The sequence below is a fragment of the Molothrus aeneus genome, chromosome 6 (assembly GCF_037042795.1).
Source record: "Molothrus aeneus isolate 106 chromosome 6, BPBGC_Maene_1.0, whole genome shotgun sequence".
Taxonomy (NCBI): Eukaryota; Metazoa; Chordata; class Aves; order Passeriformes; family Icteridae; genus Molothrus; species Molothrus aeneus.
Genome location: NC_089651.1, coordinates 45,373,745 through 45,385,797, shown reverse-complemented (window position 1 = coordinate 45,385,797; position 12,053 = coordinate 45,373,745). Strand labels below are relative to the sequence as shown.

The 12,053-nt window shown below is 36.2% G+C and overlaps 1 protein-coding gene across 2 annotated transcripts in view; it reads left to right on the top strand.

Moving 5' to 3' along the window:
- Window positions 1-12,053, top strand: part of PTPN21 (protein tyrosine phosphatase non-receptor type 21) — a 40,026-nt gene that overhangs the window by 11,384 nt on the left and 16,589 nt on the right. Inside the window, exons 3-11 of one of the 2 annotated variants that reach the window (XM_066552130.1) lie at window positions 1,176-1,273; window positions 2,882-2,949; window positions 3,396-3,466; window positions 4,791-4,878; window positions 5,081-5,169; window positions 7,558-7,645; window positions 8,340-8,419; window positions 10,162-10,222; window positions 10,796-10,880. In XM_066552130.1, the coding sequence (XP_066408227.1) occupies window positions 1,176-1,273; window positions 2,882-2,949; window positions 3,396-3,466; window positions 4,791-4,878; window positions 5,081-5,169; window positions 7,558-7,645; window positions 8,340-8,419; window positions 10,162-10,222; window positions 10,796-10,880 (728 nt within the window). Of the gene's footprint in view, window positions 1-1,175; window positions 1,274-2,881; window positions 2,950-3,395; window positions 3,467-4,790; window positions 4,879-5,080; window positions 5,170-7,557; window positions 7,646-8,339; window positions 8,420-9,525; window positions 9,628-10,161; window positions 10,223-10,795; window positions 10,881-12,053 lie in introns of those variants that run through there. The other variant, XM_066552132.1, reaches the window with a different exon arrangement.

Genomic DNA, 12,053 nt, shown 5'->3' with positions numbered 1-12,053 from the left:
TGTTCAAGCAAATTTTATGTTTAATGTACACCAGGAAATGTTATAGCTAAAAAGAGATGTGCTCTGTTAAGGTAGTATTAAAATTCTTTATCTACAAATTTACTTTTAATAGCAGTTGTATGGAAAGAGCTTACCTTCTGCTTCTTGACTTGGAAGACGCATTCCCCAAATGCCTTGGGCTTTTTCTTTTCCATTTTTTGAAGGTCACAGTTTAGTACCAGCTGTTGTTGTGTGTGTTGTATAGGAATGTTATTTACTGCCAGATGATATACTGGGTTTTTGTAGTAGGTTGCCCAAGAGTTTAAACAATATTTTTAAATTATCCATGTATTATAACAGGGCAGTAACAGTGATGGAAGAGAGCTGTCCATTAACATGAATAAAATTTATGTGGAGTTTACCTGACCTTTCTAATCACTGAATGAATTACAGCACGTACTTCCATGTTCTCACTATTAATAACCTTACTTCACCAGAGTTAACATACAATATGAGGAAGAACTTTTTAAAACTAGACTTACAGAAGACAAATGTCCTCTGTGGCCAAGTTGGTATAGCTGTACTGGCAATTTTGAGGTGTTTGGGGCTCCAGATAGAATGTCCTGTGAGTGGCAGAAAGAGGCAGAAAAATTCAGGCACATAGTGGCTAGGACTGTGGACAAACAGTACGGGGAGTAGTGGCTGCATGTATGAGAGATGATGCAGGAAAAACATAGATTAAAAGAAAAAAAAGGTGCCTTGAAAGTGAGAACAAAATGTACTCAGAAGTTGTAATGCAGAAATGAAAATCCCTACTGGGATTGAGGGAATGTACATTGTTAGATCTATTGGAAGAGAATGCAGCAACCTAGCAGCAGTTTACTCAATGTTTTAAAGAGACAATAACAAAAATTTTAAGGAGGGAAGAGGAAAAAAAAGAGAAGAGGGTTTGGTAGTAGATAGAAATTGTAGAGGTTCTTTAAGATCACTGATTCTAGAATGATATGTGAAAGTTAAGGGAGGCAGGACTTTTAAAAGGCCTTGAAGTAGTGGGTCCAAATGATAAGGAAGACTACCCTCTACTCTAACTGGGGAATGCAGAGAGGAACTGGAAATGCAGGCATAGTCTTCTACTCTCTCTTAAAAATTAAGAAGCCCATGTTAGCTTTTTCTTTTTTTTTTTTTTTTTCCTGTAGGTATCAGTATTACTTGCAATTAAAGAAAGATATCTTGGAGGGCAACATTCCTTGCACACTGGAACAAGCAATACATCTGGCTGGTTTGGCTGTTCAGGGTAAGTAAGAACTAGTACCAACTAGCTAATGTTGCATTAGAAGCTTTAGGGATATATTTTCTATTGCCTGTTTTCCTTATGTCACTCAAGAGATTAATTTCATTAAGTTATGAAAGGGGTTTGCTCCTTAGGACTTTGCCATATGGGCTGAGGAGAGCAGCAGTTGGATCAGTGGCCCTGAACTTGCTTCTCTGCAGTCCTCAGAGGTGTACCTGGGCATCTAACATGTAGTTTCAGGAGCTGGATTTGAATTAGGCATTGGAGTTCATTTGGGGGAAAAGGCTTCAGTTGTCTGCCTACATCAACAGACCCTTCCTCTGTTTCTGTTAACGAAGACTCTTTGTCCTGACATATCTTCATAAATAAGCAACTTTGAATGTACTTGTATTTCTACTTTTTATCCAAAATTTCCTATCACATAAGAATATTTCAAGTTAGTGTGCAAGCCTGGTAGCAGTTTTTGTGTCAAATCACTCCTGAAAACACATTTCTGTGATTCCTGTGTGAAAAGGAGCTTCATTTTTCCTAGCTTGGGTCAGATGGGATGGAGTCTACACTAGTCCTGAGGCTGTCTGCACTGATCATGTTTTGTGTTCCCTGCTTGTCTGATGCTAAATCTCTCAAAAGTTTGTAATGGCAACAGCTGTGTTTAGTGTGTTTGTATACTGTTATTTGTATATCATTCACAGTGAATGCCACTTCAGTACATCTAACAGCAATTGTAAAACTGCCAAAATTGAACAGGACTTAAAATCACTGGCAGTATATACAACATATACACAAAGATTTTTTTTTTAATTTATTTAGTTATATACATTGGTTGTATCACAATAAAGATGGTGATTATGTTTTCTTGAAAATGTGGTTACCAGTGGAGTAGGATAAATGGTTTTAATACCTTGTTTATATAACAGTGAATCTGTTTAATCCAAGCCAGGTTCTAATGGCCTTCAACTGAAAAAATCTTGCTGTGTTATTTGTATGTATTTGGACAGTGTAAAGCAGTCTCTCTGCTCAGTGAGTTGTTTATAGAAATCTTTCAATATAACCATCTTTCCAGATGGAAAATATTAATCCTTTTAGCTTTCACCTTCATTTCTTACTCTTGTATAAGAGATGAACTGTATATGTTGATAACACAGTGAAAAAAACCTCAAAAAAAGCACAAGTTCTAAATTGATATGCTCCAATGACTGAAGTAGCTTATACCAGGTAGGCCAGTAATGTTAGCTGGTGAATGAGGAGAAGCAGTGCTTGCTGTTTCAAGAATGATCTGTATTTTAAATCAGTACAATAGGTTAATTCTAAACACTGCCTAGTGTGTCAGAGGTGCTCCCTTTTCATAGCAATAACTTCTATATGAAGTGTTTTATCATTTCTTAATCCACAAGGAGTGTTATCAATCATTCTGAACAAAGTAAAAAGATGGGAGTTTTTGACCTTTTCTCTTTATAAACATGATTGGTTGGTTTGTTCTGTTGTTTTGCTTTATGATTGTAGTTCAGTAGGATGGCAGTTTGCTACTTAGAGATCCTGCTGCAATTAATTGGGTTTTGAATAATTTTGTTAAAAGTGTTTGAATTCAAGATTTTTTTTTTTATTTTTTAGCGGACTTTGGAGACTATGATCAGTATGAATCTCAGGAGTTTCTACAAAGATTTGCTTTGTTTCCAGTGGTAAGTACTTTCTTTAAAATGGTGCATTTAAATTACTAAATTGACAAATTTAAATCCTTCTTAAAATTGGTAAATGCAGATAATTTTTAGGAAACCTCCATGATCCATTTTTCTTACTGCTCCCTAGGCTGTCAAATTTAAGTAAAGGTTTTCTTTGAGATTGGAGTGAGATATGACACCTTATATTACACAGAAACAAAGATGTAGTAAGATCTTCTCAATTTTATTTTATATTTTACTGAAAAGAATGTTGAGGTACAAATGGGAGAGTGAGTAAAACCACTTCAAAACAGTGTTTATGCTTTTGGGGTTTATTTGTGCATATTACAGCATCTAAGCTCCAAGGCTAGAATCAAGGGTTGATTTGCACGTCTAAAGAAACTATAACCATTTGATTTTGTAGATTTTTTTTGCATTTCATTCCACAAATGCTATTTTACCTTAAGGGTTGGCTACAAGAAGAAAAAATATTGGAAGAAGCAACACAGAAAGTTGCCTTGCTACACCAGAAGTACAGGTAACATGTCTAAAGCTCTTCAATGCTTAATTTCAGTCTTCAGTAGCTTCTGTAGCTCAGAAAGTTGGGAATCTTGAAATGCAGTTGGACTAATTTCACTTCCCATTTAAATGAGTTTTTTCTCTGAAACATCTGTATTAAAGTTACAAGAGGTTTTGCTGAATGAAAATGAAAAACATAACAGAATATTTAGTAAAATAAATTAGAGGATTCAGCTTGAAAAGAATACGGGACACAATTAAATAGTGTGACTTCACCTGTATCATATTTCTGACTCTTGTTCATGTGAAATTCTGACCCCAGTAAGGATGTTTCTTGATAAACAACATTGGGAGGTATTAAAGGCAGGAGAAATGCAGAGACAGTGACTGTGCCAGAATGCTTATGATCTTAGGTAGAAGGGGGCTAAGGTGCCATAGTCCAGGACAAAAGAAAGTTGTGTTCTCTGTATCAGTTCATTAGTGAAAAATGTTTGTGACTGTGTGAGTAATACTGAATATTTCTCCCTGTATTCTTTTAAAACAACGGTTTGAAAATTGCAGTTGCACTTATGTTTAAAATGTGCTTGTAACAATATTGCATGGTTCAGGTTCAGCAAAGAAAACTTAATCTTCATGATGTTAGGAAAAAGTGAAGAAGTTGGGAGATTTATGATTGAAAGAGTATTGAGAGACATAACAATGAGCATTACAGGATTTTTCAGGTAGAAATTTCTTTTATGAGGTAACTGAGGTATGTTGGTGGGTAGGTAAACACAAGCTTTTAAGCCCTCTGGTACTGCTGCAAATCTGTGAGAAAGCTGTCTTTGTCAGTTGGTCTAATTATAAAGAATTCTACCTTTACCTACAGGTCTTTTCCTCATGCTTTCAAAGTATTACAGTAAAATAGTCAGCATTTAGAAGATGAAGCTGTCTTTTCTGAAATGTAAAGTGCCAGACTTCTTATTTCCCCTACAGCAATATAGAAGACATTCATGTCTTGAAAATGTGTGCCTCTGGTAAAGTGAGGAAACGTGGAGACAGTGCTGGATTTGATCAAGAGTATGATAATTGTCTGCCATTAGTAGAGATGGTAATATTAACTAGTAGTCTTTGTTGCCATTTACCCCTAAAGATGCCAGAGAGAAAGAAGTTATTAGAATTGAAGCGTTGATTCTGAGGCTGAGCCAAATGCATCAGATGTTGGTACAGATAGAAACAGCACGATTTGATGGTTGCCTGGGTGTCCTGGGGATGCTTCTCAAGCTTTGAGAGTGTCCTTCAGAGTAAAACAAAGATGATTTTTTCTTAGTGGCAGTATTAGCTGATTATTGGTTTATTTGTAGAGGCCTTACTCCTCCTGATGCAGAAATGTTATATATGCAAGAAGTGGAAAGAATGGAGGGCTATGGTGAAGAGACCTATCCTGCCAAGGTAAATGATGTTTTGATCTTTGTCTAATTGCCCTTTTCTCCCTGTTTAGAGTGCTTACTTCCTGCCAAAAGTAAATAAAACCCAAACCCCAAATCACCTGTTATTTTCTGCTCCAGAATTAATAAAAGCAGTTGTTTCTTAGGTAACTTAGCTTTTGAAGACTTTTTTCTCTACTTGCATAATTTTTTGCAACTTTTTACAGGACAGTCAAGGAAGTGACATATTCATTGGAGCATGTCTTGATGGTATCTTTGTGAAACACAAAAATGGTCGTCCTCCTGTTGTGTTTAGGTTAGTATTGTTCTTTCATAAATATCTTAGTGAACTTCACATTTTAAGTCTGTTTCTCACAAGCATCAATGACTCTTAGATATTTTGTGTATTGATGCATTTGATAAACCTGAACCTAGTCTCATAGTCATCATGCTACAGTGAATACTGAAGCCAGTGAGAATTTTTCCATGAAGTAACTTCTAAATGAATCTCTTTAAGACAGATTAATTCTAAGACATAAATATTTAATATACAGTTGCATTGCAAAATATTTATTGAATCAAAAAGGAGAAATTCTCTGCACATAGGGCATCTTAAATTCTGAGATTGTCACATCAATTCATATACAAATATTCACTTGTGAAATTGTCCAGAAGTTCTTTTCATATATTATATGTGGAGAGTTTCACAATAATGTTTTATTATTTTGGATTCATACATTGTTTTAGTTTATTATTGAATGTTCTTATAAATTGTAGACAGAGCTCTGACTTACCTAAACACATAAAATTCAGTCTTCACAAGAAATGGCTTCCCACTGACTCTAAGATTTGTTGCTTGGGCATCTTTGGGCAGAATTCAGAATAAATTGAAAAAAAAAATTGAGATTTTTTATAAAATGAGTCTTGACAATTTAGTTTTTATTAAAGCAAGAAAGGGTTTATTCTTAGTGAACTTTAATCTTCTAGGATTGAATTTTTGACTGAATATGAACAGAAATATTGAAATCCTATGGTCCAGCAGTTACTGAAACTTCACTGCTGGTGATTTTCTGCGATTAGAGAAAGTAGGCAGCTTTGCTTCTTTCTGTCACTAGTTTTGTTTAGCAGGATTTAGAAATTCACTACTGCTAAATGTCCTTCAGAAAAATTTCTATCTCAGCTGTGATAGGAGAGCTGATGCTGAGCTCTTTTTAATTGTCTGCTCTGCTTTCCTACAGCACTGAACAACAATTGTACTTACCAAATGCACAGGGAGAGGAATAAAGCTTTGTACATGCATTTCACATAAATTCTCAAGGAATTGTGTATGCAGTGTCTGTAAACATAGGAAAATAGTTGCACTTTGGGAAGCATCAGAAAGTATTTATTTTCCAATTTCAGGATCTACTTTTCTGCTCTTTTGCTTGTTAGCTGCATGACTATGGGCAATTCCATCATGGGTAGCAATATCATGTTATTTGGGTGGCAATAAAGCACAGACAAAGGACCCATTAGTATGATTTACAAAGACTGGATTATGCTTGAGATTGGTTCAGGTAATTTCATCGTTGTGCCCACAAAGGCTTATGAACCAAGGCCTTAAATTTGAGGGATTTTTGTTCTACATCAGAATGGAGACATTAATGTTTCTCTACCTCATATATACATGAGGCAATAGCTATGGAAAATGCTAACAGACACCTCTGTGTAATGAAAATGGGAGTCATGTAAACACTTTTAGAGACTGCCCGATATGCAGGTCATTCTTTTTCCATGTGTTTGTGTACTGCAGAATATTCTTTTAATAAATCTGTGATATAGGCTTTATGTACACTAACATAATACTAATGGTTCAAGCTAAATTTGCATTTAAAAAGAAGAAGAATAAATATATTTTATGCAATCTAAATTTTTTTCTTCTGTCAATGTATAAGAGTTCTAGAAAATATGCATAATAATGCCTTAAAGGCTTTGTTTAGTAGAGGTTTAATTTTTTTCCCCCTGGAATGTAGAGTTTACTTTCAAGCAGATTGGACATTATAATTTACTGATGACTAAATTTGTCTAAATTTGATTTTTTTTTGCAATAATTGGAAGAATTTCAAATGGAAGACAAGTAATAATCTTACTGTACACACTTACATCTTACCAAGAGTTAGTCACATACATGTTTTCTTTTCAGCAGCCATTAATGGTATGGAAGTGATGGTCTACAACTTGTTCAGATAGATTAATGAACTTTTTCACAGAATCATAAAATAGTATTTAACAAAATCATAGACTTTTAGGATATACTGTCTTGAGAGGGACCCATCAGGACCATGGAGTCCAACTCGTGGCCCTGCACAGGACACCCCAGGAATCACACTCTGTTTTCCTAGAGCATTGCCCAAATGCTTCTTGAACTCTGTCAGGCTGCTGCTGTGTCCACTGCCCTGGGGAGCCTGTTCAGTGCCCAACCACCCTCTGGGTGAAACACTTTTTCCTGATATCCAGCTTAAACCTCCCCTGACTCAGCTTCAGGGCATTCCCTCAGTCCAGTCACTGGTCCAAGGATGGAAGAGATCAGTGTCTGCCCCTCCTCGTCCCCTCATGAGGATGTTCTTTATCCACATTCTTGATGGTGGTTCTGGTTTGCAGTTGCAGTTTTTGAGGTTTGAAAATCAGAGCTTGTCCAGTCATATCCTGTCCCTTTTGTCTGCAGGTGGCATGATATTGCCAACATGTCCCACAATAAATCCTTTTTCGCATTAGAACTGGCAAACAAAGAAGAGACAATTCAGTTCCAAACTGTGAGTACATTTTTATTTTTTTCACTAAGTCATCAGTAAAAAAAATAAAAATTAAGACTGGTAATTTAACTCAAAGGTTAAAACCTACTATCTAAATATTTAGCAGCTTTGAGCTGTATGAGTGAGTCAAATGTAATACAACTGTCTTTGGCCAGCTTTCCATGGGAAGGCATTAAAAATTGGGCCTTTTATGTTGAGTACATTGAAGTGTCTGGTTATGTGGTCATAAAAATTTTCATCCATTCCAGTAAAATTTCTAACATGCTTTTTTGACTTGAGTCAGTGGCAATTAAAGATAAATATAGCCTTAGAGCTTTGCTGATGTGGGCCATGGCATTCCTTGCAGAATTCATTTTATTCAGCATCTACCAGTTGCTTTTGTCAAAAGGCAGCTGTTGGCAATCCTATGTCAATCTTAACTGTAATTGTGTTAGTGTTACAGCTGATAAGTGTCTGGAGCAAAAGGCTTCTACTTTCAAATTTCATAAGTCTAAGAAAATTGTTAGACTAGAGTGTATATTTGGGTCTGCAAAGTAGAGTTTTAGGGAAAATCTGGTGACGTTAATAAAGTTACATTAAAATTAAGTTGGCCAATGGTAATTTAATCTTAAAAATTTCAGTGGCTTTTCTGAAAGCAACTGAAGGGTATGAATGTTTGACTTAATGCAAATATTGGGTTTTGTTTTTTTGGCAGGAAGATATGGAAACAGCAAAATATGTGTGGAGGATGTGTGTGGCTAGACACAAATTTTACAGACTAAATAAATGCAGCCTGTAAGTAGAATACATGAGCAGAACTCTTGGTGCCCTTGCAGCTTCCATTGGGAAGTGAAATCTCCCACTCCCTCTGTAAAGTCTTTACTGTCCTTTTTAGACTACTTGGGTTAATTTTCTTAATATTTTTTGAGAAAATAGTTACCACCAGTTTTTGAAATACATCCTGATTTATAACAGAAGACAATATTAAGTGCTGAAATCTTACATGAGTAATAATGTTTGGCCTTTGCTTCTGGATCACAGTGCTGTGAGAGACTTCAGTTGCTTTGGTGTCTAATATTGCTATGGCTTGTGAGCTGCTAGAAGCAGCAGGGTTTTGGGCTGTGTTTGGGTGAACTGCCCTGAAAGGACACTAGAGGCTTTAAAAGGGCGGGCAGTGTATGTGAAGCACTCCTGAAATGTGCTGGATTGACAGCTAAGAGGTATGTGGTTCTTTAGATATCCATGGAATCTGTATAGCTCAAGTAGCACCAGTGCAAAGCAAATTTAATACAATTCATCAAATCAAATTTAAATGGGCTGGCCTCCAACTTGTAAATCAATGGCTGGAATTTGAGCTACTTTACGGGAGCAGCTTTCCTTCAGTTAAGTTTCTTCAGTCAAAGAGTCAAGAATTAGACACAGTGAAAAGTCTATCATTGGAAAAGCATGGTTCCCATGTGTTTCACTCCTCTTCATACATGGGAAGATAGATGTTTGACATCTGCTGAGGCCAGTGGAAAGATAATCAAGTATAATGCTAATTTATTTGAGAAGTAACATAAATTTGAAATAGAGTAAACCTCATACCTCAAAGCTTGTAAACTTGTCTGTCTTTTGAGACTGATAAGAAGCATTGCTAGAAATAGTATGTTCATGGGACTTGTGCATTTCTATCTAAATAACATCAGATCTGTAGTTCTATATTAAATGTCTGTCTCTAGGATTACTTATTGTAACCACAATGTGGTTTTATGTCAGGTTAAGTCCTCAAAAAAACTTTTCTGGTTATTTCTTCTCTTAAGATTTCTTGTCATCTGGTCCTTAGCTGAAAACTGTCTTTTGCATGCCTGTATCAGCTTCAGGGTTTTTTTTTTCTAAATCTGTACATACCTTGTCTTTAGAGACTCCTTGGACTCTCCACCTGAGGAGGGCTCTCAGAAATCTTCCCTCATTCTTTCCCTTCCACGCTTTCCAATCCTTTCTCGTCCTTCACTTCCCAAAGGGTGAGCTTAAAAAGATCTTTCTCACTAAAAAATACCTGTTCCTGCATTTGAATCGTGCTGTATTTTGACCTGTCTTGCTATGAGATGCAGAGCACAGGGTGGAGGGAAAAGGAACTTAAGACTTCTGAACGTTATGTCCTGGAGCCAATCCAACAAATTATGAAAATTCATTCCATTAGGTTTAATGTTAGAACATACAAATGCTAATGCATTATGGTAATGATATACAGATGCTGTAACATCTGTAATGTTACAGTCCCCAAACAGTTTTGTGTCTGACTTTTAGAACAGGCAACTTGTAGAACAGATTAACTGAGATATTTTTGATCTTGGGTTTTTGATTTTGCTTTCTGATGGTGGCTAATACACAGAGCTCTTTCCTATTGAGGCTTGTGTGGAAGACCAACACATGCCTGGCTCCCAGAAATGTGATTTAAGAGTGATTTTTAATTGAATTTGGGAATGCTTTCTGATTTTTGAAATAGGTCTTGCTATTGTTAAGAATAATTTCTTATCATTAAATTCCTTCTGTAGACAAACTCAGCCAGTTACAGTGAATCCTGTTAGAAGGCGATCTTCATCCAGGATGTCCATGGTGAGGAAAGCAAATAGATTTATGTTTGCATTTTTATGGACTTCAGTTGACTTTGTATCAAATATTACTTCCCTTCAGTGAAATGAAATGAGCAGTGAAAAAGATGAGTCTAGTATGTGAGGAACTGTTTCTGACTTGTAGGAAGAGCTGCGATGTAATATCTCAATAGTGAAATTAAAACAATTGCAATGAAAAATATTTTAAACACTTCTGGTATCAATTTGAACACTGTCTTTAGGAGACTCTCCTAGATGTCAGATGGCAAGATACAGTCTTGGGTTGGTGGAGTGTAATTTCAAGGTTTTGTTCCTAGTTTTTAAATTATTTTTGTATGACCTCAAAGGAGAAACTTACATTGCAGATTTAAAGAAATAGTTTAAGACTGAGGCTTTGTATGTGTTTATTTTTAGTATATAATATAATATAATATGTAAATTATTACTATGTGTATAGTATTATATATAATATTATATAAATACACAGTGGTATACATTATATATTAAAAACCTTCAATAATTCTTTTAAAAATTAATAATCAGTTTTTAAGTAACAGTAAGATATTTGCTTTCTTAGCCTAAGCCTCAGCCTTATATGATGCCTCCACCACCTCAGCTGCATTACAATGGTCATTTTAGTGAACCATATGCAACTTCCCAAGGTAAGTTCATTAAATCCATGGCCACGCTACACAATTTTAGAAGGTAAAAACTTAATTTATATGTGTAGCTACTTTAGCTATAGCTGAATAAATTAATAGGTGAACATGGGGTTGGTTTGTACTAGAGCAGTCACTGAAGTGCTTGCTGCTACTCTAGACACATAGGCTAATGTGAAATACAGTCACAGAATCACAGAATTGTTTAGGCTGGAAGGGACCTGTAGGATCACCAAGTCCAGCCATCAACACAGCACTCTCAAATCCATCACTAAACCATGTCCCCAGGTGCCACATCTACAGGTGCCCTTTAAATACCTCCAGGGATGGTGACTCTACCTCTTCCCTGGACAAGCCTGTTCCAATGCTTCACCACTCTTTCCAAGAAGAAATTTCCTAATATCCAATCTAAACCTCCCCTGATGCAACTTCCCTGAGGCCATTCTTCTTGTCCTGCCGCTTGTTACCTGGGAGGACAAACACACCTCAGTGCAACCTCCTTTCAGATAGTTGTAGAGAGCAGTAAGGTTCTCCCTGAGCCTCTTTTTCTCCAGGCTAAACAACCCCAGTTTCCTCCACTGTTCCTCCTCCATGTCCTCTCCTACGGGAGTAGAGCAATTCTAGTAGGATAGCATCTACAGCAGCTGTAGACTGAGGTGTCTCGTGTGAGTTTAAGCTGACCATTGCTTTTTTTGGTCCATGTATCAAACTGGTATGTTATGGCATTGTGAGATCCTTGTCAATATTGGTCTTAATACCTGCAAAGAGATTGCTCCAAGACAATTCACACAACTAAAAAAAAATTAAAAAATATTAAATCCAGAATGCAGGAAGAGAGACATTTGTCTAAGTTTGCTAGATTACAAGGTGTTGAGGAATTCAAAGGCTAAAGAAGTTTGCAGGTTATGGACTTGGTATATATTTGATTGAAACAAAGAAAGAAAAAACCCCAAGCAAACCCTAACTAATATTCTCAAGCAATGTAGACTCCTTATCTTAGCACTTTACAGTGGAGTCATGGCTGCTTGCTCTCATTATTTTGATTGTTACACATTGTGTCTTTAATTAACAAAGTTGCTGCCCTGAAGGGCTGAATCTAATCTTTTGCAAAGTCTCCTCAAGTTTGATAGGAACCTTCCAGACCTACAAATCTGCTGGATAAATAGTAATCTAAAA